General features: G+C 41.3%; 2 protein-coding genes across 4 annotated transcripts in view; both read left to right on the forward strand.

The window, feature by feature from the left end:
• The window catches only part of Exoc2 (exocyst complex component 2), a 171,886-nt gene that overhangs the window by 7,386 nt on the left and 136,535 nt on the right, over positions 1–27,965 (forward strand). The window contains exon 1 of one of the 3 annotated variants that reach the window (XM_085831195.1): positions 25,659–25,749. The exons of the other annotated variants lie outside the window; for them this stretch is intronic. The gene's annotated coding sequence lies outside the window, so the exon portion shown is untranslated. Of the gene's footprint in view, positions 1–25,658; positions 25,750–27,965 lie in introns of those variants that run through there. 3 annotated transcript variants of the gene reach the window in all.
• Hus1b (HUS1 checkpoint clamp component B) lies at positions 25,696–26,725 on the forward strand. Its single transcript, XM_021180207.3, has one exon. It carries the CDS (start codon positions 25,696–25,698, stop codon positions 26,524–26,526), a length of 831 nt encoding a protein of 276 aa, XP_021035866.1. The 3' UTR covers positions 26,527–26,725.

The raw sequence follows: 27,965 nt of genomic DNA on the forward strand, positions 1-27,965 counted from the left end.
CCTCTCAGACAGGCGCTCTCCTCAGCATCTGCCTGTGTAATCCCCTGTGGCTCAGCAATGTTAACAGCACCGTTGAGTGCTGTGATTATTGCCTTTCACTATGTCAAGACGTATGGCCTTGAAATTTCTTTTGAGATGGAGATACACAAATAAAGCAGAAAGTGTAAGATAGCAACGGAGTTGATGTATTTTTAGAAATTGGGAAAGCTATTATTCAGAATTCACATAGAATTAATCCAACTATGGTCATGTAAAAGGATCTGGGAGTTAGGTGACATCTGCCATGTTTAACCATTTTAATAACATAAACCAATTTAAGCTGATGGTTGATTCTTTGACCTTCTAGGGAAACGCCCATTGATTTTGGCGTGCCTGCTTACTGTTGTTTTGTCAGCAGGGAATAGTGCCTTATTTCATCTTAAATTCCTGACAAGTTGAAACAAGTGAAACTTTGTTTCTGTATCAGACTATACGCTAGGACAGTGTCTTTTGTCACTAATGTGTGGATTATGAATATCTCAATAATATTTTCTTGGTTTTATTTCTTAGCATTTTTTGAGGTATTCAAGTGTGTTGTTATTTGAATAAATAGCTGTAGACTTCTAACATTCCTTGGGATTTGTACATTGTTTTTCTTTTCTGTCTTCCCGTCAGTCTTGCTGGGGTAGGATTGCTTTGTTAATGAGTTGTTCAGCGAAGGCAAGCAAGTCTAGGCCAACGGCGTCTGCCTTCAGAGAGGCCCCTGGATTCTGACCCTGGATTCTATGAGTTGAAGCATATAAACTGATTTTGTATCCATGAGAGGGGAAAGCCCGCCCTTTCTCCTCCTGTGTCTCTCCAGTGAGGAGACAGTTCTCCTTAGCTTCTATGTCTAAAGTCAGGACTTCAAGTATGTAGTGTGTTGGATAAGTTTAAAACTTTTATAATACTACCATCTTTATATTTCTTCTGGTGTTCAACCTTCTTGGACTTGTGTATTTGTTGTGATAATGATGTTACTCTAATAAAAGAATTATGAAGCACAGTTAGTATGTTCTCAAAGTTGGGTGGCCATCAGCACAGCACTGACTCTAGAACATTTTTTTTCTTACTCCAGAAGAAATCCCTTAACTCATCATCAGTCCTCTAACATTCTTCATTTCTGTAACTACTACTAATCAAGGTACTTTTTTCAAAATGTATTTTTCATGTTTTTTCTGTCTGTTTATCTATCTGTCTGTTTGTCCGTCCGTCCGTCTGGTCTGTCCATCCATCTGTCTATCTATCTATCTATCTATCTATCTATCTATCTATCTATCTATCTATCTATCTATCTATGTGTGTAGGGAGGGGTTCATGTGCCACACTCCATATTTAGGGATCAGAGGACAGTTTGGAGGGGAATCTGTTCTTTCCCTCCACCATATGAGGTCTCTGTTGCTGTGACTGAGCAGCCTATCAAAGAGCCTATGAAAGAGCTGTGTTCTTGGAGTTGCACAGTCCAGGATACTCTTACCTGTTAGTCCGGCTAGATGGAGGAATAGGAATTCATATGAGCATCCTAGCTATGCTGATGAAATAACTTCATAGTCATAGAAGAAACGAACAAGTAGGGGATGACCTCATGTAGTTCCCTCCTTCCACTGCGGGGGATCCAGGTATCAAAATGTGGTACTCAGGCTTGGCTGCAAGCACCCTTACAAGCTGAGCCATCTTGTGGGCTCCACCATTCTTTTTGTGTTTTTGAGTTCTCTTATTTTGAACTTTCTGATAATTTGGCTGTTTGTGTTAATTATGGCAGAGTAAATGAATAATATTAGTCGTGACCTGAGACATTTATCTAAGAACTAAAAATTTTCTTTATATAGAAAGAAAAAATACCTACAAATGATGGCTAAGTCAAATAATGATAACTGCAAAGGAACTTGTATTCTGGGAGCATGATGGCGTCAGTCTTAAGCATAATGGGAATGCTGTGGGAATGCTCTCTCTTAGCTGCCTATTCCCCACGGCAGTTAGCTGTGCAGGTTCCTTTTAAATCCTCCCTTGGGCTTTGGCACTTTGATTGCTTATTAGTTGCAGACAGGGAACTCCAAAAGGGGCTCCCTGATGAACCGAATCCCACTGTTTCTGGCTTAGCTGTTTCTGGGCTGCTCCTTCAGGAATGAACTGTGTCTGAGAGGTCCTTGCAGAAAGAGGTGTCTGCAGAGCATGGAACTTGGCAGTGCAGCTAACAGTTTTTCAGGCACATTTCTGTGGAAGACAAGTTCATTTCTGAACCTAAGGAAACGTACTTCTTTTATTTGGACTTTTCGTGACTTGTTACATTTTATGTGTTGTCAGCACTGTCCCTTCCCCTTCCAGGTATGGAGGTTTTAAATTGAAAAGATGAACTATAGTTTTCCCTTTTTGTGGGATGCTGGTAATTGAACCTATGGTCTCCTCTGGGCTACCTCTGAGCTCTATCCTCAGCCCTCTTTTTATGTTTGTTTTGAGCTAGGGTCATAGTAAGTTTCTCAGGGTAACTGGAAGTCACTTTGTAGCCAGCCACGGATATACAAACCATCACATAGGCCTTGAGTGGTCCTCCCATTTCAGCCTCCCGAGTAGCTGGGTTTATAGGCTTGTGTTACCAGCTTAGAGAAAAAAAATTTTTTTGATGTCAAGATTGGTGAAGGGGTAGAATTCATTTCAGTTAAATAATAAAGAAGAAGTGTTTGACCTATACATTTTAATTTGTAATTCTTCAGGTAATTTTTTATAGAAACAACAGAATGTCAATATTTGTACCTTTGATGCCCTGAGAGAGGAGCTGCCCAGCTCAGATCTTGGTGGTTTAGTGAAATCCACCTCATTTTTCCCAGTGGCATGTTTCTATTGGTGACTAAGAGTAGTGATCATGATTGATTGCCAGTGTAGGATGTACTTAGCAAACTCAGATTCTATGGTAGGTATTGGTGATTGCTTTTACGCAAAGATTTACTGGTTTAGCATTGGCAAGATGGCTCAGTGGGAAATGCCAGTTACCATACAGGCTTGACAATCAGAGTACAATCCCCAGAACCTAACCTACATAAAAGTAGAAAGGAAAACTAACTCTAGAGGTTCTCTGATCTATGTGGCACTCACACGTCTCACACATCACACACACACACACACACACACACACACACACACACACACACACAGGAGATGCTGGTGATAGTGTTGGCAGGGGAGTAGGAAGATAACTCAGTGGGTAAAGTAGCTTGCTGTGCACACATGATGAGTTGGGTTTAATTTCCAGGACCCACATCAAAGTGGAGAGAATTGACTCTGCAGAATTGACCTCTGACCTCCACATGCATGTCTGCATACTCATCATGTGCCCCCTATACACAAATAAAACAAACAAATGGACAAAAAAAAAACCCCAAAACCTGCACAGCATATGGGACACAATACTGAGGTAAGAAGGGCATCTCCTCTGCATTAGAACATAGCTAGCTGATCACTGTTTACTCAAAGGCCTCAGTTCACAATGTTGCATAGCTGGAGTTTCACATGGTCTTTGAGGTTCCTGCTATGCTGGTTGAAAGCTTATAAAAGTTGAGATAGGTAAGTTCATAGTTATACCTCCCAGGAGAAATGAACAGTGTAGGGCAGAATGGCAAAGGGGACAGCCTCACATGGTCTGTGTTCCTTTGCTCTCTGCCTTGGATCTCCATCCAGAGTGATGCCCCAGGGTGTGTTCTACTCTGTGTTGTCCAAGGCCCACCTATTTTTCTAAAAATGCATCTTCATACTCATAGCTGCAGGGGAGCATATAGAAGTCTATTTAAACCATCATCCCCTGACCCTCTCCACGCCTCTCCATCTCTCTCTGGTATTAACCTGGTGGGAATCTTTCTCATCCTTTCTGTGTTCATTTAGCATATTTGTATTTGCAATAAAATAGCTCTTGTTTTGCTTTCTAAAAATATTCGATAGTGTTAATATAATCCTGATTCTGAGTCACAGATTGTGACAGTTTGGGGGATAACATGTCACAGCTTTAAATTTGAGCTGTGTATATAGTTCTTTGTAAGGATACAAACTGAGATGTGTCGATGAGGCAGTGTTTGTTTTAAAGTGCTCATTCAGAAAACAACATAAAAGTATATCAAGATAGAGGAATGTTTCAAATAGAAGACAAGATGCTGGATGATGGGACATAGAGGTTGTTATGTATGTTTAAGGTTTCCATAGTAGAACATAAACCAGTCAGTAGAGAATCAGATGGTATAAGACTAATTTTAAATCTCAGTTTTGATGTTGTCTTACTCAATGTTCTATTGCTGTGAAGAGACAGTATGACCAGTGCAACTCTTATTTTAAAGGAAAACATTTAATAGGGGCCGGCTTACAGTTTCAGAAGTTTAGTCCATTATTGTCATGGCAGGGAGCATGGCTGCATCCAGGCAGACGTGGTGCTGGAGAAGGAGCAGAGAGTTCTACATCTGGATTGGCTGGCTGCAGAGAGATGGAGATGGGGAGCCATAGGGGATAGGAGAGGGTGGAGAGGGAGAGGGAAAGAATGACTGGGCCTGGCTTGGGCATTTGAAACTCAGTGACACACCTCCTGATTCCTCTCAAGTAGTGCCACTCCCTAGTGATCAAACATTCAAATCTATGAGCCTTTGGGGGCCATTTCTTTTTAAACCAACACTGCTACTTAATGGCTTTGTCCTTGAGACAAGTTTTCCTTTTTTGTCTGGGGTGGCCCCAAACTCCTGAGGTGCAGGGGGAAATATATATATATATATATATATATATATATATATATATATATATATATATATATATATATATATACACACACACACACACACACACACATACATATATATTATGCTGCTGACCACAACTCCAAACAGTTGTTTAGTCTCTGCTATTTTTCTCCTGCTAATGAGACAGTTCATCATTTTAGAATACTTTGGGGGTCAAGCTGTCACCCAGCTGTCTGTCACAGTCTGACTTTATGCCTTTGTTTACTAACTTGACTTAAGTCCTCTCTGCTCTTCCATAGTTTTCACATGTCTCTCACTGTGGAGCATTTCCTGGGCTGGACCTTCCTGTTGCCCCTGGCTCTAACTAGAATGGACTGCAGGAATCCTGTCTAGTGATCCTCTCAGTGTAGATTATTTTCATAATTGTTTACCTTCGTGAATGCTCTTGAGTCTGGAAGAGTAGCTAAGGCTTTAGCAATCTCGCTGAATTAAGTTCTCTACGGGGCTGGAAGGCCTTCTCTTGCTGCCAGCACAGTAGGATTCTCTCCAGAGTCATTGAGAGGCCACAGGTTTTTAGACCTCAGATAGAGCCCACTGTGCCACCCCAGCTCTGGTGCGTCTCTGAGACCAAATTTGTTTTTCCACATTTATTGCTTTCAACTCCTCATTTGTGAATTGCCTGCCCTGCCCCCTTTACCCCTTTTTGAGGATTTTGTGTTTCATTGATCGTTGTGAGCTGTTTATAAACATTAAGCTATTTATGCTTAGTTATTTTGAACATTTTGAATCCATATGTTCCTCTAGTGACTCTTCCCTCCAGTCCAGTGGTGCTCCTCCTGTCACTGTCGCTGTAACACTTTTCACTTAGGATCTCCTAGTTGATTTTGGTTGAGTTAAAATTACATTTATTTTTGCCATTTAAATAACCATGTTATTTTAAACTCTATAGATATTTAATATAATCAAGAAAATTATGCTGCACACTGAAATTGAAGTATCTCTGAGTTGAAGTTAATATGCAGAAGATACAGGCCAAGGATATGCTTATCTAAACAGTCCTTGTCAAGGTGTGGCTCCACGCACCGCACCCTTGCTATCAGGGCTTCAGGCTCATTCTGTTGGAACTGTTGACTTCTCTCTCTGGAAACAACAAGCTCCCTCTGGCTGCTGCCTTTTCCTTCTCCCAGTGTGAGATTCCCCATTTATTTGGGCGTCCCTTGTTTCAAATCTGCTCTGACTCAGGTGCCCACTCTTAGAGTGGAGGTAGTCCTTTCTCCTGTATGTAATCTGGACAAGTCAGGGATAAGATATTCTGGATCTTTCTTTCTGCTGATATTACTTTGTGAAGAATTTTAAAATATATTGTCCAAACAACACAACTCTACCTCAAGTGGAATCAGAGATAGTTTAGTCTAAGCCAACTATGAATGACCATGGCCCAAGAATGACATGTTCCACTATGGAAGGAAGGGGTCTTGTGAACTTAATATAGTAACAGAACAATTGCAACAAAATCATGAATAAAGGCATGGACTAAATGTAGTGGTGGAGACAATAGGTAGGGGGCAGAAGTGAAGCAGGGACACCTATGTATAATAGGTGCTGTCTGATTTGTGCTGAAAGGCTCTTTTTTTTTCATCCTAACCTAGCTTCACTAATAATTTTACTTTTCCAAATGTTTTCTAAGTGTGGTGGTCATAGCTGACAACCTTCATCTCTAAGTTCTTTCCTAGGGTTGTGATTGAATCATTAAACTGCTCCAGCAGCAATGCTTGAGAGAGATATAGCATCATTATTGTGAGTGCCAGAGACACTAGAAAGGCTTTTATTTATGCCTTTAAGGCATGAATAGTTGTGGGAAGGAGATAGTTTAGTAGGGAGACAGGTGAGCTTGGAATTTGGTGTCAGACCTGCACTTAGGTAGTCTAGCTCCAAGAAAGGAAGAGGCAGGGGCCCTTATGACCTTTTATGATTTATTTATATATTGTACCATTGTTTTCTGCTGTTTCCTATAGGGAGCCAGCAGTCCAGGTTTCTAGTGCTGCCCCCTCCTAACTGAGCCTTCTTTCATTTTTTTTTTTGATTTTTAATATTTTTATTACATATTTTCCTCAATTACATTTCCAATGCTATCCCAAAAGTCCCCCATAGCGCCCCCCACTTCCCTACCCACCCATTCCCATTCTTTTGGCCCTGGCATTCCCCTATATTGGGGCATATAAAGTTTGCAAGTCCAATGGGCCTCTCTTTCCATTGATGGCCGACTAGGCCATCTTTCGATACATATGCAGCTAGAGACAAGAGCTCCGGGGTTCTGGTTAGTACATCATGTTGTTCCAACAATAGGGTTGCAGATCCCTTTAGCTCCTTGGGTACTTCCTCTAGCTTCTCCATTGGGAGCCCTGTGATACATCCAATAGCTGACTGTGAACATCCACTCCTGTGTTTGCTAGGCCCCGGCATCGTCTCACAAGAGACAGCTATATTTGGGTCCTTTCAGCAAAATCTTGCTAGTGTATGCAATGGTGTCAGCGTTTAGAAGCTGATTATGGGACGGATCCCTGGATACAGCAGTCTCTAAATGGTCCATCCTTTCATCACAGCTACGAACTTTGTCTCTGTAACTCCTTCCCTGGGTGTTTTGTTCCCAATTCTAAGAAGGTGCACAGTGTCCACACTTTGGTCTTCATTCTTCTTGAGTTTCATGCATTTATCAAATTGTATCTTATATCTTGGGTATCCTAAGTTTTGGGCTAATATCCACTTATCAATGAATACATATTGTGTGAGTTCTTTTGTGATTGTGTTACTTCACTCAAGATGATGCCCTCCAGGTCCATCCATTTGGCTAGGAATTTCATAAATTCATTCTTTTTAATAGCTGAGTAGTACTCCATTGTGTAAATGTACCATAATTTCTGTATCCATTCCTCTGTTGAGGGACATCTGGGTTCTTTCCAGCTTCTGGCTATTATAAATAGGGCTACTATGAACATAGTGGAGCATGTGTCCTTTTTACCGGTTGGGACATCTTCTGGATATATGCCCAGGAGAGGTGTTGCTGGATCCTCCGGTAGTACTATGTCCAATTTTCTGAGGAACCGCCAGACTGATTTCCAGAGTGGTTGTACAAGCTTGCAATCCCACCAACAATGGAGGAGTGTTCCTCTTTCTCCACATCCTCGCCAGCATCTGCTGTCACCTGAATTTTTGATCTTAGCCATTCTGACTGGTGTGAGGTGGAATCTCAGGGTTGTTTTGATTTGCATTTCCCTGATGATTAAGGATGTTGAACATTTTTTCAGGTGTTTCTCTGCCATTCGGTATTCCTCAGGTGAGAATTCTTTGTTCAGTTCTGAGCCCCATTTTTTAATGGGGTTATTTGACTTTCTGGAGTCCACCTTCTTGAGTTCTTTATATATATTGGATATTAGTCCCTTATCTGATTTAGGATAGGTGAAGATCCTTTCCCAATCTGTTGGTGGTTTTTTTGTCTTATTGATGGTGTCTTTAGCCTTGCAGAAGCTTTGTAGTTTCATGAGGTCCCACTTGTCAATTCTCGATCTTACAGCACAAGCCATTACTGTTCTATTCAGGAATTTTTCCCCTGTGCCCATATCTTCAAGGCTTTTCCCCACTTTCTCCTCTATAAGTTTCAGTGTCTCTGGTTTTATGTGAAGTTCCTTGATCCACTTAGACTTGACCTTAGTACAAGGAGATAGGAATGGATCGATTCGCATTCTTCTACATGTTAACAACCAGTTGTGCCAGCACCATTTGTTGAAAATGCTGTCTTTTTTCCACTGGATGTTTTTAGCTCCCTTGTCGAAGGTCAAGTGACCGTAGGTGTGTGGGTTCATATCTGGGTCTTCAATTCTATTCCATTGGTCTATTTGTCTGTCACTATACCAGTACCATGCAGTTTTTATCACAATTGCTCTGTAGTAGAGCTTTAGGTCCGGCATGGTGATTCCACCAGAGGTTCTTTTATCCTTGAGAAGAGTTTTTGCTATCCTAGGTTTTTTGTTATTCCAGATGAATTTGCAGATTGCACTTTCTAATTCGTTGAAGAATTGATTTGGAATTTTGATGGGGATTGCATTGAATCTGTAGATTGCTTTTGGCAAGATAGCCATTTTTACAATGTTGATCCTGCCAATCCATGAGCATGGGAGATCTTTCCATCTTCTGAGATCTTCTATAATTTCTTTCTTCAGAGACTTGAAGTTTTTATTATACAGATCTTTCACTTCCTTAGTTAGAGTCACGCCAAGATATTTTATATTATTTGTGACTATTGAGAAGGGTGTTGTTTCCCTAATTTCTTTCTCAGCCTGTTTATTCTTTGTGTAGAGAAAGGCCATTGATTTGTTTGAGTTAATTTTATATCCAGCTACTTCACCGAAGCTGTTTATCAGGCTTAGGAGTTCTCTGGTGGAATTTTTAGGGTCACTTATATATACTATCATATCATCTGCAAAAAGTGATATTTTGACTTCATCTTTTCCAATTTGTATCCCTTTGATCTCCTTTTGTTGTCGAATTGCTCTGGCTAGGACTTCAAGTACAATGTTGAATAGGTATGGAGAAAGTGGACAGCCTTGTCTAGTCCCTGATTTTAGAGGGATTGCTTCAAGCTTCTCACCATTTACTTTGATATTGGCTACTGGTTTGCTGTAGATTGCTTTTATCATGTTTAGGTATGGGCCTTGAATTCCTGATCTTTCCAAGACTTTTATCATGAATGGGTGTTGGATCTTGTCAAATGCTTTTTCCGCATCTAACGAGATGACCATGTGGTTTTTGTCTTTGAGTTTGTTTATATACTGGATTACGTTGATGGATTTCCGTATATTGAACCATCCCTGCATCCCTGGGATGAAACCTACTTGGTCAGGATGGATGATTGTTTTGATGTGTTCTTGGATTCGGTTAGCAAGAACTTTATTGAGGATTTTTGCATCAATATTCATAAGGGATATTGGTCTGAAGTTTTCTATCTTTGTTGGGTCTTTTTGTGGTTTAGGTATCAGAGTAATTGTGGCTTCATAGAATGAGTTGGGTAGAGTACCTTCTGTTTCTATTTTGTGGAATAGTTTGTGAAGAACTGGGATTAGATCTTCTTTGAAGGTCTGATAGAACTCTGCACTAAACCCATCTGGTCCTGGGCTTTTTTTAGTTGGGAGACTATTAATGACTGCTTCTATTTCTTTGGGGGATATAGGGCTGTTTAGATCATTAACCTGATCTTGATTCAACTTTGGTACCTGGTATCTGTCTAGGAACTTCTCCATTTCATCCAGGTTCTCCAGTTTTGTTGAGTATAGCCTTTGGTAGAAGGATCTGATGGTGTTTTGGATGTCTTCAGGATCTGTTGTTATGTCTCCTTTTTCATTTCTGATTTTGTTAATTAGGATGCTTTCCCTGTGCCCTCTAGTGAGTCTGGCTAAGGGTTTATCTATCTTGTTGATTTTCTCAAAGAACCAGCTCCTTGAATGGTTGATTCTTTGAATAGTTTTTCTTGTTTCCACTTGGTTGATTTCACCCCTGAGTTTGATTATTTCCTGCCGTCTACTCCTCTTGGGTGAATTTGCTTCCTTTTGTTCTAGTGCTTTTAGGTGTGTTGTCAAGCTGCTAATGTGTGCTCTCTCTAGTTTCCTTTTGGAGGCACTCAGAGCTATGAGTTTTCCTCTTAAAAATGCTTTCATTGCGTCCCATAAGTTTGGGTATGTTGTGGCTTCATTTTCATTGAACTCTAAAAAGTCCTTAATTTCTTTCTTTATTCCTTCCTTGACCAAGGTATCATTGAGAAGAGTGTTGTTCAGTTTCCACGTGAAGGTTGGCTTTCTATTATTTATTTTGTTATTGAAGATCAGCCTTAGTCCATGGTGATCTGATAGGATGCATGGGACAATTTCCATATTTTTATATCTGTTGAGGCCTGTTTTGTGACCAATTATGTGGTCAATTTTGGAGAAGGTACCATGAGGTGCTGAGAAGAAGGTATATCCTTTTGTTTTAGGATAGAATGTTCTGTAGATATCTGCCAGATCCATTTGATTCATAATTTCTCTTAGTTTCACTGTGTCCCTGTTTAGTTTCTGTTTCCATGATCTATCCATTGGTGAAAGTGGTGTCTTGAAGTCTCCCACTATTATTGTATGAGGTGCAATGTGTGCTTTGAGCTTTACTAAAGTTTCTTTAATGAATGTGGCTGCCTTTGTATTTGGAGCATAGATATTCAGGATTGATAGTTCCTCTTGGAGGATTTTACCTTTGATGAGTATGAAGTGTCCCTCCCTGTCTTTTTTAATGACTTTGGGTTGGAAGTCAATCTTATCAGATATTAGAATGGCTACTCCAGCTTGTTTCTTCATGCCATTTGCTTGGAAAATTGTTTTCCAGCCTTTCATTCTGAGGTAGTGTCTATCCTTTTCTCTGAGATGAGTTTCCTGTAAGCAGCAAATTGTTGGGTCTTGTTTGTGTAGCCAGTTTGTTAGTCTATGTCTTTTTATCGGGGAGTTGAGTCCATTGATATTAAGAGATATTAAGGAAAAGTAATTGTTGTTTCCTGTTATTTTTGTTGTTAAAGTTGGCATTTTGTTCTTGTGGCTGTCTTCTTTTAGGTTTGTTGAGGGATTACCTTCTTGTTGTTTCTAGGGCGTGGTTCCTGTCCTTGTATTGGTTTTTTTCTGTTATTATCCTTTGAAGGGCTGGATTCGTGGAGAGATAATGTGTGAATTTGGTTTTGTCGTGGAATACTTTGGTTTCTCCATCTATGTTAATTGAGAGTTTGGCTGGGTATAGTAGCCTGGGCTGGAATTTGTGTTCTTTTAGTGTCTGTATAACATCTGTCCAGGATCTTCTGGCTTTCATAGTCTCTGGTGAAAAGTCTGGTGTAATTCTGATAGGCTTGCCTTTATATGTTACTTGGCCTTTTTCTCTTACTGCTTTTAGTATTCTATCTTTATTTAGAGCATTTGTTGCTCTGATTATTATGTGTAGGGAGGTATTTCTTTTCTGGTCCAGCCTATTTGGAGTTCTGTAGGCTTCTTGTATGTTCATGGGCATCTCTTTCTTTAGATTTGTGAAGTTTTCTTCTATAATTTTGTTGAAGATGTTTGCTGGTCCTTTGAGTTGAAAATCTTCATTCTCATCCACTCCTATTATCCGTAGGTTTGGTCTTCTCATTATGTCCTGTATTTCTTGGATGTTTTGAGTCAGGATCTTTTTGCATTTTACATTTTCCTTGATTGTTGTGCCGATGTTCTCTATGGAATCTTCTGCACCTGAGATTCTCTCTTCCATCTCTTGTATTCTGTTGCTGATGCTCGTATCTATGGTTCCAGATTTCTTTCCTAGGGTTTCTATCTCCAGTGTTGCCTCATTTTGGGTTTTCTTTATTGTGTCTACTTCCCTTTTTAGGTCTAGTATGGTTTTGTTCATTTCCATCATCTGTTTGGATGTGTTTTCCTGTTTTTCTGTAAGGACTTCTACCTGTTTGATTATGTTATCATGTTTTTCTTTAAGGATTTGTAACTCTTTAGCAGTGTTCTCCTGCAATTCTTTAAGGGATTTTTGTGCTTCCTCTTTATTGTCTTCTGCCTTTTTATCAGTGTTCTCCTGCATTTCTTTAAGTGTGTTATTAAAGTCCTTCTTGAAGTCCTCTATCATCATCAGGAGATATGCTTTTAAATCCGTGTCTAGCTTTTCCGGTGTGTTGGGGTGCCCTGGACTGGGCGAAGTGAGGGTGCTGGGTTCTGATGATGGTGAGTGGTCTTGGTTTCTGTTAGTAAGATTATTACGTTTACCTTTCGCCATCTGGTAATCTCTGGGGTTAGTTGTTATCGTTGTCACTATTTAAAGATTGGAGCAGAAGCTGTGTTCCACTCACCAGCAGTCTCTAAATCCTGCGGCGGGGGTCGTGGGTAGCTGACGGTACCCCGGTGCTGGTCCAGCCAGAAGAGGCCTGTGGTCCTACTCAGGCCGTTTTTCTGCTTCCCTAACTAATGCAGTCTCTGGTCCCGCGTGCAATTGGATTGGAGCAGAAGCTGTGTTCCACTCTGCAGAAGTCTTAAGATCCTGTGGTGGGTGTTGTGGGTAGCTGGTGAGTGTCAGCCGACCCTGCGCCCCAGCTGCCCCGGTGCTTTTCTGACCGGAAGAGGGTTGTGGCCCAATGTAGGCCGGATTTCTCTCTCCCCAACCAGAGCAGTCTCAGGTCCCGCGTGATTGGACTGGAGCAGAAGCTGTGTTCCACTCACCAGCAGTCCCAAAATCCTGCGGCGGGGGTCGTGGGTAGCTGGTGGGTGTCAGGCAACCCTGCGCTCCCGCTACCCCGGCGCTGATCCAGCCGGATGAGGCCTGTGGTCCTACTCAGGCCGGTTTCTGCTTCCCTAACTAATGCAGTCTCAGGTCCCGCGCAATTGGATTGGAGCAGAAGCTGTGCTCCACTCACCAGAAGTCTTAAGATGCTGTGGCGGGTGTTGTGGGTAGCTGGCGAGTGTCAGCCGACCCTGCGCCCCAGCTGCCCCGGTGCTTTTCTCGAGCCTTCTTTCATATGGTCATTTTTGCACTCCCTGCCTTTACCCTTTCTTGGCTTTTTGTTGCTTGAAGCTAAAGGTTTTACTTACTGATGACAAAGGCATTAGTTAGGTCAAATCCAGAAGGCAGACAGTGATGGACTAAGGATAGTCATTAAAATTTTGCCTTGGTTTTATAACATTCCAACTCTCTACAATCAGGAAGTTCTTGCTAGAGAGCCTTGTAAAGTCTTCAGAATAAAGTGCCTCTTTTCTGGGAATTTCAGTTCCTAATAGCTGACTAGTTGCCCTTCCCCCATTTCCTCTGACTTTGAGACCCTCTTTCTTTGATGAAGAGGGAGGGATTTGATACTCTCTCTCTCTCTCTTTTTTTTTTTTTTTGGTGAAGAGGGAGGTATATTGACCTATGACGTAGTGGTCCAAGGGAAGATTGGGGAGGGAAAATTTTTATTTTCATTTATTAAATGAAATATATTTAATTCTAAAATTCAATGGAATTTCAATTTTATAAGTGTAAGTGACTCAGACAAATGTGATCATCGACAAATCAGAACATTAAAGTTATTTTTCTTTTTAAATTTTTTATTGATTCCTTTATACTATGTGTGCTTCATTTTGGCACATTCACACATACAAATAGCATATTTTCACCATCTCTGCTTCTCTCTTTACTCTCCTGTGTCCCTCTTCTCATTCCAGGTCCTGTTCCCCCTACCTTTTAGATGGGTTCTTTGTGTAGCCGACTGGCTTCTATAGCGAGGGCTTCCAGGCTTGTGTCTCTGAGTCATTCACTACATACAGTCTGCTGTAAGAGACTTCAGTGGAGGTCTTATTACACAGGTATTGGGTGTGAGTCCAGTGGAACAGGAGAGGGCAACTGTTGCAAAGGGAGTTGATTGCTAGTAGCTCCTGAGAGGCAGACTGTCCACCCAGCAGGAGGCCATGGAGCCAGGAGAGGCCTGGGCCAAAGCCTCTGTTATGGTCTTTATAGAGAGGATGGGGCAAGGAAGGGTAGGCTATATAAGCAAGTGTATGTCTGACCATATATGTGCTTGACTCTTTAAGAAGTGGGCCAGGGCCAGACTCTATAAGAAGTGTTCACAGTTTAAATATTATGTAAGGTGCTTTTTTAAAAACAAAAAAAGTGTTTTGTGAATTCTTCCAAGGAAACATGACCTAAATTCTAGTTTTTATCAAAGCAGAACACGACTCTCATCTCAGAGAGAATAAGAGACAGATTATGAGCCAAGTACGAGTGACCTGGGACAGAGATTGAATGCTCCAGTGTGTTAACAGTTCATGATGTTTTATAGAGACAGAGCAAAGTAATAAGTCAAGGCACCTTCCACATTCATTAGGAAGAACATTAGGTATGAGGGCTGAACCAAAGCAGGAAAATCTATTGCAGGCCTCAGGCTGTATGGAAGACTTTTCCCTTTTGGTCAGTAGAAGTCAGTGGTCTCTTGTGTTAATAGAGAGACTCCGACAAGTTTTACCTGCTAGTTACAAGGATGCTGGGTCAGGAGGAACCCGTGATAACTTGTGAGTAGGCGCTTGGCCTGTGTCACCCCAGCCTCTCCTTGAGCACCGAGTTTTCCATCAGTCACGAGACCTTGCAGGAGGTTCTGTGCAATCTTTGCAGGAACTTTTTTTGCTCATGTGGCCGTCTCTCAAGAGTGTGTAATAGACTTTTTCCAAGGCTAAGTAAATAGTGTTAAGAAGGCTTTTTTTTTTTTCTTCTTCTTCTTCTTTATTATAGAATTGTGGAGGGAATTGGAGAGATCATGTAGAAATATTGATTACTTATTTTGAATTGCTGTCCATAAGCTGGCTCTCTTAAAGCCCAGTGTTGGAACCACTGTGCAGTGTGCACTGTGAGGTGCTTACTCTTCATTCAGGGTGGAGCACAGAGTGCTAAACGTTTGCTGGCTCCCAGCTGACCTTTGCTTGAGATGTTATTCAGGGGGTTGTTCTGAGAGGGCCATAATGGCCTTGGCATTGGGAACCTCTCTTGCTATAGAAAGGAGACGAGGAGAAAAGTACCAACCTCACAGATCTCAGGGATAAGTCATGTCCCACAGCACCAGGGGGACAAAATTAAACTGGAAGGGACTTTGTTTGCCCTCTCTGTTGAAACGGCTGGCTAAAGATGAGGTGGGAGAGCTTTATGGTACCAATGCACTGTCTTTATGGGTTTCTGACTCTCTTGATAAAACACAGCTTAGAGATTCAGTTCTTGTGTTTGCCCATGTGTTAGGCAGTAGGGCCAGTCACAGTTTTGAAGGTTAGATCCATTTAGTTAGTTTTAATAGTTTAAATTTGTCTAGTTATGTTACATTAGCATTGAGGGCCATTGAGGATGTAAGGGCTCTGTTGAAGCTCATTAAAAGCAAGCTGTTTCCTCCTCATCAAAAGAATGGCATCTACACCTGACCCTGGATGGGGACATGACTTCTGATCTGCTCCAAAGATTAGAATATTTCATACTATTGTCTTGCCCTTGAGAGTTGGGATTGTCAGTCACATGATCAAAAGACCACCTTTCAAGAAGCCTGGTTCACCAAAAGCCAAGGCAAGGAGGTAGGAATAATACCCACCCCACACCCCCCACTGGACAGTTAATGTGTCCTCCCATGAGGCCTTTCCTTTTTGTGTAGCATTTGCATAGTTGCCTGCATCTAGCACTATGCTCGTTGGCTTTTTGGCTGCCCAGGAAAGTGTTACCTTTTCTTCTTTGGATCCTTTGCTTTGTTTGCCAAAGTCTGGACTTGCTTCCTCCACACTCTGTGCTTTCTCACCCCTTTTCTCGGGAAGCCTCACTCCCCTCTGCCTTAGCTTCTTGCTGTCTCCAATACCTAAGCTGCTTGATTTCTTAAAGACATGGCTTCCTCCTCTCCATCCTCCTCCTCCTGGCACCTGCTGAGGTCTTCAGCTTGCTGGACCTGCTAATTTTTAATCTCTCAAACTCTTAATAAAATTGGCCTTGGGCTTGCTTCCAAATTTGTTTCTGAATTCTTTCATTAATAAGACTAAGACATAAAGTATGAACTTCGATTTCCCTATAATGATTGTATTATGATTAATTTAACATTTTTAGTAATACCTTATTTAGAATTTATTAGTTCTCTTAGACCCTGGAGTAGCAACATAAACCTTAATTAAAAATAGATTCTGCTAGTTCTTAGTTTGCCCTTTTGGATCATGTGAAATATTCAGCTTCCTGTGTAATTATGTAAGTCACAAACAATGCTTTGGTCATTGTTTGACATCATGTCTAACTGTCTGGAGCCTAGTGACTAAAGCTGATACAGAATAGATGTCATCACAGCCGTAGCACTTTCCCATTGTCTGCTTGGTCCTTTTTTTTTTTTTTTTTGGTTTTGGTTTTTCGAGACAGGGTTTCTCTGTGTAGCCCTGGCTGTCCTGGAACTCACTCTGTAGACCAGGCTGGCCTCGAACTCAGAAATCCGCCTGCCTCTGCCTCCCGAGTGCTGGGATTAAAGGCGTGCGCCACCACGCCCGGCTGCTTGTTCCTTTTTAGACAGGAATCTGAAAGTATCTATGTGGAGCTTAGAATCTGGGCATGTAGGATGGCCAGGAAGTAGTTTCCTACTGTGACCAAAGAAAACATAAAGAAGACATCATTTCAGAAAGGTCATGACATTATTATGTGGTAGTGAATTTGAGGAGTAGTGTTGAGCATCTGATATTTTACCTACAAGTTGTATCTGAATGCTTGGTCTTCAGCCATGACTTACTGTCATGTTTGTTTCTTTGCTAAAAATACCTCCATAGAAAACAATATAGAGGAGAAAGGTTTATTTTAGTTCACCATTTCTTTTAAGTCCATTGTTGTGGGGAAGTTAAGGCAGCGAGGACTTGAAGCATCTAGTCAGATTACAACTATAGCCCAGGGCAGAGAGAAAAGCATACAAGCATGCTGCTTGCTTTTGTGTTCAGTTTGATTTCTTCACTCTCACAGTTCATGCTGCTAAGCTACTGGTGTAGTGCATAGAGACCAACTAGGCTATTCACCATCATGCCATACATAGGGCAGCCTTAACCACAAATGTTGGTCCTGTTGAAAGTACAGTTTGAGATGAGAAGCACAAGATACTTTGGTTTTTCCCGACTTGAGAGAGGCCTAAGAGGCATTTGAATCTCAGGAACATTGTCAGAGCTTTCATCCTGAGAAGTGCTCCAGAATGGAGTTATCAGGTTAGACAGAGAAGAACTGGTGAGAGTGGCCATCAGACAGGAGTAGTGCAGAAGTTTAGAGATCTGGAAGTGGGTGGCTGGCACCCTGCTTTTAATAATCAGTGAGAGTCTGACAGACATTAAGTAAGACTATAAAAAACAAGCTTATTAAACACTGCCGTCTGAAGCAGTAATCTAAGAACATGCCCAGAACAGTTATTGATGTTCATGGCAAAAAAAAAAAAAATTTATGGTAACTTCTGTGATGATTTTTTATTTCTTGCTGTGCTGGAGATTAAAACCAGGGCTTTGCCTATGGTAGGCAAATGCTTTACCACTGAGCCACATTTCTAGCCCTTATTAAAGGTGAATTTTGTCCCATGTAATACTAGAAACGTTAATGCAAAGTAGAAACAGCCTGGCCAAACATTTGAAAATTATATATACATTTTTAAAGTATAAAGTCTCGTACTTAGAAATTTTCTTTATGGAGAATATGTCATTATTAATGACCTAGTAAGTTAAACCTTGCTATGTTTTTTGCAAACATATTTTCAAAACAATCTCATTAGTATTGGCTTCCAGTAAGCAAAGCCTTGCTATATTATGGTATATGTCTGCAAACAGTTTCAAAAACTATTAGGAAATTTTGGTCCCACATTTATCTCTTTCTCTCTGTGTCTCTCTTTCTCTCTGGTGTGTGGGCACATGCACGTGTTGGTGCCTGAGGGCTGACATCACGCATCTTTCTTTGTCTCCACCTTACTTTTTGAGGTAGCTTCTACCTCAAGGCTGGCAGTTCAAGCACACCACTATGCCCAGCTTTTGCTTTAGGGGATTTGGACTCAGCTGAGCCACCTTCCAGCCTTCATGTCTTACTGATTTTTTCAATCGTTGTAAAGAGATGCTTAAAGAGGAAAGAGTTTACTAGTGCTTACAGTTTAGAGGGTTAATTGTAGCCATCATGGCAGAGAACATGAGAGGAAGCTGGTCGGCATGGCACTGGAGCAGTAAGTGAAAGCTTACATCCCGAGATACAGCCATGAGGTAGTGAGAGAGAGAGAGAGAGAGAGAGAGAGAGAGAGAGAGAGAGAGAGAGAGAGAGAGAGAGAGAGAAACAGAGAGGGAGGGAGGGAGGATGATCACACACTAACTAGGATGATGTGGGCTTTTGAAACCCCAAAGCCCTCCCCAGTAACACATGTCCTTGAATAAGGTCACACCTCCCAATCCTTCCCAAACTGTGCCAGGTTCAACAGCTGGGGACAAAGCATTCAGATATATGAGTCTGTCGAGGCCATTCTCATTCACACCACCACAGCTCAGCTTTAGGTTTTGAGTAGCTAAAAATATTACAGTACATTGCTGTAAGTTATAGCTTACTTGCTATGTTGGCCAAAGTTTTACAGTGGTACTACTTTAAATGGAAACTTACACAATGAAAATACATGGCAGCAGTATATTTTTTTCTGTCAATCTTTCTTTGGTAAATATAAATTTTAGAACATAATCCTACTTTTCACCCTTAATTCAATACATATATTTTCTACTAAAATACCTTTAATTTGTTAGGTCACCCTTATGTAGTAAAGTTTGAGTATATTGTAAAGGTTATTCTTGAAGTTTAGTAACACAGAAATACATAAAACACTTTGTGTTTTCTGGTTTGGAATGCAAGAAACTTGGAGACCACTTCCTTGCATTCTTCTAGTAAGGAAAAACTAGATTTTTAAGAAAGTTCGTTTTTAGTATGAAAATCCCCAATTTATTTCCTTCAGATATTTATCCTATGACAGATTGCTGTCCTGCACATAACAGAGACAAATAGACTCCGTGTTGGGTTAATGAGCATACCATGTGCAACAAACATTACTAACCATGCTCAGTGTGGCATGGATATGAGGATTAACAGCTTACCACTCCAATTATATGTCAAGGCTCTAATGTAAATAATACCTGATGGAATAACAGATAAGTAATGCAAATAGACAGATGGGACGTTTAAGAAAAAGTAGAGATAAAAACAAACAAACAAATCTTGACTTTGATGGGCTTTCCTGTAGATTGATTTCTGTGGAGAAAAGAATCTCTATTGAAACTTAAACTATACAAAAAAAGAGTAAAAATCACCACAGAAAATGGAACAGGATATCCAAGAACTATGAAAAAGACTGTAATGTATGCATGAGGGGAATTTTAGAAGGAGAGGAGACAGGAACATTGACTTGAGAGTGTTCAAAATTGTAATAGATGCCAAAACCCAGACCTAGGAAGCTTGGATAAGAGCAGCAGGCATACCCCAAACTATACAAAAGTACATCCAAACTGCAGGAAAGTCAACAGCAGTGGCAGTCTAGAGAGTGGCTGAGAGGGCCGGGAACACCTTGCAGGAAGGAACTGTTAGTTCCTTTAGAAGAGGACCTTCCTTTAGAAACCATTTAACATTTAACTAGTTAAGGGGGAAAAAAAAAAAAACCCTAACAATGTGGACTTCTCTAGTGCAAGTGTCACTTATTGCAGGACAGAGGCATAGCAGCTTGAATATTTCCCTTCATCCTTGAGCTACTACTTTGGTTTAAATAGAATGCTTTGCTTTGCCAGAGTAGAATTTAAAAAAAAAAAAAAAGCCAGTATAAAGCAGAGTTGGAGTTTATTAAATATACATTTTTGATGTACATCCTAATTATGAGCAGTAAAAGGAGTAGAGGCAGGCACTCAGGAAGAAAGTAAGGCCACACCATGAGCAGGAGTGTGGGCTTCTCAAGAAGGGTCACATTTTATTGTCCTGGTGGTGACTGTAGGAATTTGGAAAATTTTGGAATTTTGTTCAGCCACCTTCAAGACACTCTCTCCTCTGTCACTACTGCCTTAGTTACTTTTCTGTTTCTATTAAGAGACACCATGACCAAAACACTGAATTGGAGCTCGCTTACAGTTTCAGAAGGTTAGTTCATGACTGTCTTGGTGGAGAGCTTGCAGCCAGAAGGTCTGCATAGGGCTGGAGCAGTAGCTGAGGGCTCATATCTCCACAAACAGCAGGCAGAGAGAACTGACTGGGAATGGCATGGCCTCAAACATTCAGTGACAGATTGCATCTAACAAGGCCACACCTAATCCTTCCCAAACAGTTCCACCAACTGGGGCCAATATTCAAGTTTGTGACCCTGTGGGGTGATTCTCATTCGAACACCTATCACCACATTTGCGATAATTTTGTTTTGTTAATTGGGATTATAAGATGGTGCTAGAGTCTTGGATGGGTTTACAGTCTGATTTGATAAAGTAGTGCTGCACAAGGGACAGATCCATTCACTGTAAATGGAGTTTGTGATATGGTTTCTAAATTCAGGTTTATAGCTGGGAAGGGAGAAGAACCTGAAGCAAATGCTGCCAATTGTGTTGAAATTCTTGATTCTCTGCTGTTGAGAGGCCTCAGCCTGTACTTTTTCTTGTCTACCTATCCTGTCTCTTTAAATGTAAAGAAGAAATTATTTCTTAGATTAACAGAGGATTTGCAGCTAATCGATGCATTTTAAATGTTAAAATTTACCAATGTTACAAGTTCTTTAGATGGTAGGAAAAAATATTGTCTAGACACTTGGTTTTACATATTGCAGTTTGTTGTTCCTCTGTTTATCCTTGGGTTATAAAGAGGTATGAGTGACTGGCGTCCTAGTCCCTTCCTCTGAGGAACTGGTGTGCTTGCAACCAGAACTCATCTACGGAACAATACAGACTGCAGCTTAATTGATTGTTGACTTGCAAAAGAACTAGAAGAAGCTCAGATGTGGATGCCCTGTAATCCCAGCATTGGAGACACAGAGGTGGGAGGATTACAAACTCAGGCCAGCCTGGGTTATGTAACTAGACATCTCAAAAACCTAAAGGACAGCAAAACAGCAACAAAACCACAACATCAGAAAACGAAGACTTGATTTTCTTGAGTCTAGGCTGTGACTTCTGTATTTAAAGATGCCATAATGGACAGAGTGAGTTTCTGAGTAGCTGTAGCATGTAGTTTTAAAGAAACCGAACCCATGCTAAATCAGGCTATGCACCGGCCTCGGCGGTTTTACCCACCCTGATGGCCAGCCCCAAGTGGCCATCTTGCCCTGGTTCCCTCCGCTAGCCTGCTGCCAAGCTGCTCTGGTCAAAAACCCACTCCCAAGCTAGTTTTCTCAGTCTCTGCTTGCTAAGCTGACTAAACCAGTCTTTTCTTGAAATGCCTGCTCACACTTCCCAGGCCAGCCATAGCAGGTGGCCTGCAGAAAGCCTGCTTCTCAGATCCCGTTAGCCCTGTGAAATGAAAACACTAAAGACTTACAATATACCAGCCAGATTTATAACGGTCAATCTCCAACCCCAAAATGCCCATGCAAAGAACACAAAACTCAATTGATATAAATACAAGCTGCACACCCAGGTTGAACAAATGTACTCTAACTGCTCTATTGCCCATCTATGAAGTCCTAGCTACATGCAGCTCCTCCAGGCCACATGGTTCTGGTTCATCTTCACTTCCTTCTCCCTGCATTTATTCTCCCTCTGTCCTTCATCTCCTATCACCTTCTTCCTCTTTTCCCTGTCTAAAGCTTTTAGACCTTTTCCTGCCCAATCACAGGCTCTAGCCTTATTTGACCAATTAAGATTTCCCCTAACCTCACCTGAGTATGTGGCCTACTCCTCACCAGGGCACCCCTCTTGAGGGAGCAGAAAATACAAACAGCAATCCACAACACGCAGTAGTACCCAATTGTAAATAAGAAACCAACACATGATCACAGCTGTGTTTCTCCCTGCTTTATAGATAGATGTTAGTAATGTCTCCTGTGTCTTAATGTAGCAGAACATTTTCTTGCAGTATTGTAATGCCAGTTAAGTTGTGGAATCATTGAGGATAATTATCCAGGTGTTAAAGGAAAAGACATGAATATTTTAAGTGTACATCATTAATTCTTTAAAAGCTAAACATTGTTGAACTTTCAAGTTACAAGTGAAAATGCTAGCAACAGCTTAGAGGTTTACTTTATTTCACTTCAGACATTGATAGTTTTAATCTCTACAGAGAGCTCTCTGGGTCCCCTTCCTTTTAAGAGTCTAGAGTTTTTGCTGGAACTAGGAATATTATTAGTGAGATCTTTGAGAGAAATGATCTGGGTCAGTGTGTCACTTCTGGGCTAGTTTGGTGGGGCTCTGTCACTCGAGGGAACAATTACCCTAATCCTATCCAATTTGATTGCAGCATCCCATCCATCACATCTTGTCCCATTCCAGTGGTATGTCCCTCACCATCTTAGTAGTTCTTCTCACATGATTCTATCCTATCATTTCATCCAATCTTATCCTACCCGCTAGTCCTACCTTCCCATCCCATCATCGCATCCTACCCCACCCTGCTCCACTCCACTCATCCTAGCATCCCATTTAATTCCAGTGCTGCAGCTCGTCCCTTCCCTTCCCAGCCTATCCTGTTTTAGCCTATCCTGTCTCACATTTCATTCCATTGCATCTCTATGTCCCATTCTGTCCCAGAATTCTATATCATCCCATTTTATTTCATCATTCTCTTCTATCCCATTGTACATTTCCACCATATTCCAAAATTCCTTTTCATACCAACAGCCTATCCTATCATCTGTGTTGGTCTGCTTTCTGTCACTATTGTAGCCAGGTGGCACATTGTGGCAGGTGTGCATTGAGGAGCAACACCAGTTCTCTTGTGTTCAGGGAGCAGGAAGCAATAGAACAGAGATGAGGACACACGCACTCTGTTTGAAAGCATGGCCCGGTGGCCCGAGGGCCAGGCCCACCTTCTGAAGGGCCACTACACTTTCTAGGAGCACCACTCTGGAATCAAATATTTAACACATTGACTTTTGTGGGACACTTTATGTTTAAGCTACAGTAGATGCTAACCTGAATGTACATCTCACAGGCTGACATCTGCAATGAGTTCAGTTCTAGAAGCAACCTAGGTGCTATATACTATAGTCCCCTTCTTCAGGGACCAAAAAGTACGAGGGCCTCATGGTGGGTAACAGCAAGACTGGGATTCATCCTCTATATGGTGGTCACTGGGTCTCTGCCTTTTAATGGATAGAACATAGCATAAGTGCAGAAGCAGACAGAGGATTGTCATATATTCCCTTGTGTCTGTGGTGTATGAAAACTTGAAATACCTGATCCTCAATAATGTGATCATCAGAGAGATGTTTATTAGAGGAAATCCTGCTGGTACCCATGAGCAAGTGGAGCTCATGAAGAGTATGGTGGGTTGAATGAGAGTGGCTCCCAGTGGCTCCTATGTGTGGGCTTAGTTTTTAGTTGATGAACTGTTTGGGAAGGGTTAGAAGATACAGCCTTGTTGGAGGAGGTGTGTTGTTGCTGGTAGGCTTTGAAAAGCCCACACCAGGTCCATTCTATCTCTCCCTTTCTTTCTCTCCTTCTTTCCCTCTCTCTCCTCCTGTAGGCCAAGGATATATAAGCTCTTCCTTACCACCATGTCTGTTTGCTTCCCACCATGAAGATAAATGACCTAACTCTGAACCTGTTAGCAAGCACCCAATTAAATGCTTTCTTTTAAAAGACAAAGAGGAACTGAAAGTTTACATCAAGCAACTGATTGCTCTGACCTAGATGCTGCTGCCTATGAGCTAAGATTAGGCCGGGCAGTGGTGGTGCACGCCTTTAATCCCAGCACTGGGATGCCAGCCTGGTCTACGAGTGAGTTCCCGGGCCAGGGAACTACACAGAAAAACCCTGTCTTGAAAAAAACCAAAAAAAAAAAAAAAAAAAAAAAAAAAAAAAGATTGGAATTATTTTGGGGCAGGAGTAAGATGAAGAAAGCAGTCAGATCTTGGTCTCTAAGACAACTTAGTCAGAGATCTGTGCCATCACCATCACTGCCTAGTTGAAAAAAGTGGAGCTGAGCAAACACTCTGCTGTACTAGATGAGTATAGAAGTTTGAGCTTCATCCTTTGTATTTCACATGGATCAGGACTCTAGGAGCACCAAAAAAAAAAAAAAAAAGACAAATACATTTTACATACAAAGATTCAGCATTTTCTGGGCCATATTTACAGGGACAGAGGGCTGATGTTCTTGTCAGAGATTTTATTCTTTTGTTACCCATTTATTTATTTAAGATAAAATCTCACCATGTAGCTTAGACTGGCCTAGAATGTAACCCTAACTTTCCTTAAACTTGTGATCCTTCCTCCTTGCCTCTGGCCCCCTGTGTTGGAATTATTGGAATGTGTCACCAGCCTGGTCTTATCAGAGATCTTAAAAATCAAGCAACAAACTCCACAAAAGATCATGAATGTAAAATTCACATACATACATTGCAAGTTGAAGCCATGCTCTTCTACCTATCACATCACTACATACAACATAGATTGTTATATGATGCTGCTGATGAGAAGGTATGTTGATAGAAATTTCTTTGGGAAAGTGGTAACAGAAGAGTTTTATATGTACATGCAATAACCAAGAATTCCCTTTAAACTTAACTGAAGTAAATACTGGTAAAAGTAAATGTATTTTGTGTAATTCATTGTTATCCTAGGAATAGGTCAAAATTGGATCATGTAAATTCTTCTTATAGAATAATTATTTTTATCAATATACTGGAAAACTAGCCATGAAAATGATATAGACTTGTTAGCATGTGATAGTATGGAATGATATCCATTATATGTGCATTTTAGGCACAAATGCCAGGTTATAAAATGTGTATCCAATTTATCACATTATTTATAAGACATGTAGTAATGTCTGCAAGTAATGTCTGGACTGAACAGGACTATAATATATATTTGGTATATGTATGCACCGAAATGTTTTAAAAGGGTTGGTTGTCTCAATTGTGCTGGTGCTTTTCATTGTAGTCACACTATGTAGATTGGCCTTCTTATGAGCAGACCAGAAGCAGTGAAATATTCAAATAGGGCAGGTAGGTAGGAAGGTGAAGAGACAGTCCAAAGTGTGTCCCTGTAGCATCTTCCCTAGGTGGCCTCAGGTGTAAGTGGGCCTGCAGGCAGGTGGAACCCAAATGCAGGCAGTGCTGGGGCAGGAGGGAGGGGCAGTAGAGCGCACCCCAGTCTTGGTAGTTGAACTGGCTGTGCCCCAGGCCGGAAGGGTAAGCAGGCTACACTGCAGGCCGGAAGAGTGAACCAGCTGACTTCTCTAGCAGCGGGCTCCTCACAGCTCTCTCTACCACTGAGGCACCATGAGGTTTCGGGCCAGGATCACCAGCAGGCGTTTTATAGAGCTCTTCATTCAGGTCAGCAGCACCGTAGCAAAGCTGGCGAAAGTCTGTGTGCTCCGTGTGTGCCCTGACAGGCTGTGCTTCTGTCCCATGGGGCTGCTGGGTGAGGCCCAGCTGTGGGGTGAGGTGCGGCGCGATGTCTTCCACCACTTTTGCATGGAGGGTGCCTCGCAGGAGTTCAACGAGATCTGTCTTGAGCTGATGTCTGAGCATCTGGCCAGAGCCGTGAAGAATGCCGGCAATGCTTCATCCCTGAAGCTCCAGCTCACCAACAAGCTGCGCCCCTGCCTTACTTTGGTGGTGGAGCTGGCATCGTGCCCCGGCCACACCCGTGCTGTGGTCCACGATCTGCCTGTGAGGGTGCTTCCCAGAAGGCGGTGGAAAGACTGCACAGAGCCCCAAGTTCGGGGCTCTGATGTGAGTGTTTATCTGCCAGCTCTGAAGACCTTGAAGAACATGGTGGAAAGGATGGCAAATGTGGGCAGTCATGTGCTGGTGGAAGCAAATCTCAACGGCAGAATGAACTTGAGTGTAGAAACTGATAGAGTGACTATTAAAAGCTATTTTAAAAATCTTGGAAATCCTCCAAATGCAGTTCTGTGTATGTCTCAAGGCAAAGACCCAGAGACCATGGTGCAAGTGCGGGTGGATAATAGGAAGCTTCTACAGTGTTTTGACGGACAGCAGATAAATCCCACAATGGCCTTATGTAATATTTTGAGCAATACTCTGCTTCATCTTGTTTTGGTTCATGAAGATATTTCTCTTCAGTATTTTATTCCTGCTTCATGATTTCAAGCAGCCTTGATTTTCTTTTTAAAAGAATTCTTAATTTAAGCACTTTCCAGAACTGAGACTTTGAGTTACTTGTGTTAAAAGCCTGCAACCCCATGGATTTTGTGGGTGTTTATTTTGTTGAGTGCTTCCTTTGTAAACTGTTAAGAAACAGTTGGAGAAATAATTAAAAGTTCATGTGATTGCTTTTTGGTTTTGACAGTTACATTATATTCAACTTAGTTGTTTTGGAAAAAAAGGATTATAATAAAATAATATAACTGAATCCTGAAACAATTATTGTATTATTTTATTATGAAATAATATTGTGAAGAATGAGAAAATTCTCCTTTTAAAATAAACAAATTATTTTGAGAGGCTTAATGAGCTCAGTCTCTCTGAAAGGTCTAAGATGGATTCTGTATGTGCATCACAGACTCAGAGAGGCAAACAACTGTCTTCCGAAGGTCCTCAGTAGGAGTTTTTATATTCCTGGTGAATAGCCCTTTCAGAGTTTAAACTCTCAGACAACTTACTTCCTCACTTCTGAGTCAGACACTTGTTTGTTTGGTGACTATTTAAAGAAAGGTGAGAACTATTTGTAAACGCTATTTTGGGAAAGCTTCGAGATATTCAGGTTGTGTGTGTATATGTCTGTGCTGTAACACAGACATGCTTTCTGATTTCTATTGGTAAGCTCAAACACAATGACCCAGGCAACTTATAGAAAGGAGGGGTTTTTGCCTTATGGTTTTTAGAACAATAAGAATCCATTATGACAAGGAATCTTGGCAGCAGATGACAGTCATGGTACAGGAATAGCCAAGAGCTCAAACCCTAAACTTTGTGTAGGAAGCAGAGCTTTAACTGGGAATGACATATGGCTTTAAAGCCCCAAAGCCTTCCCCTTGTGACATACGTCCTCTAGGAAGCTCTACCTCCTAAACCTTACCCAAACAGCACTACCAACTAAACCAACTACATACTCATTTGAACCATGTCTTCCAGCTTTATCCCACTGTATTTCATTTAATTAAAGAAGAAAGAAATTTCAAGCTATAATAAAGTGTGTGTGTATGTGTGTGTGGAGACTAGAGAACAAGCCTTTCAGGAGCTTGTCTTTAGAGCCATGGTTTCTTATTGGTCTAGAACTTTCCAAGTAAGCTAGACTGGCCGGCCAGTGATCTCTAAGGATCTACTTCTCCCTGCTTCTCCAGCTACAAATGTGTGCCACTCCACTCTTCTGTTTGTTTTGTTGTTTCTCAACATAGGTTCTGGAGATTAGATTTGGATCCTCATGCTTGATCCTCAGTAAGCACTTCAGGGTTTGCTGCCCTAAAATTCATTGCTTATCTCTGGGGTATAGTATGTTCAGATGAGAGCCTTTGTGGTATTTGTTGGATTGATCAACTCTCTTCTTTCTTAACCTTATGAATCCCAGCACATCCCTTTTTGCT

This window comes from Mus caroli, unplaced genomic scaffold (assembly GCF_978045245.1).
Source record: "Mus caroli unplaced genomic scaffold, Mus_caroli_1 scaffold_15, whole genome shotgun sequence".
Lineage (NCBI taxonomy): Eukaryota > Metazoa > Chordata > Mammalia > Rodentia > Muridae > Mus > Mus caroli.

Excerpts from the sequence above, each read along its gene's own strand:
- Hus1b (XM_021180207.3), top strand. The coding sequence starts at position 25,696 with ATGAGGTTTCGGGCCAGGATCACCAGCAGGCGTTTTATAGAGCTCTTC.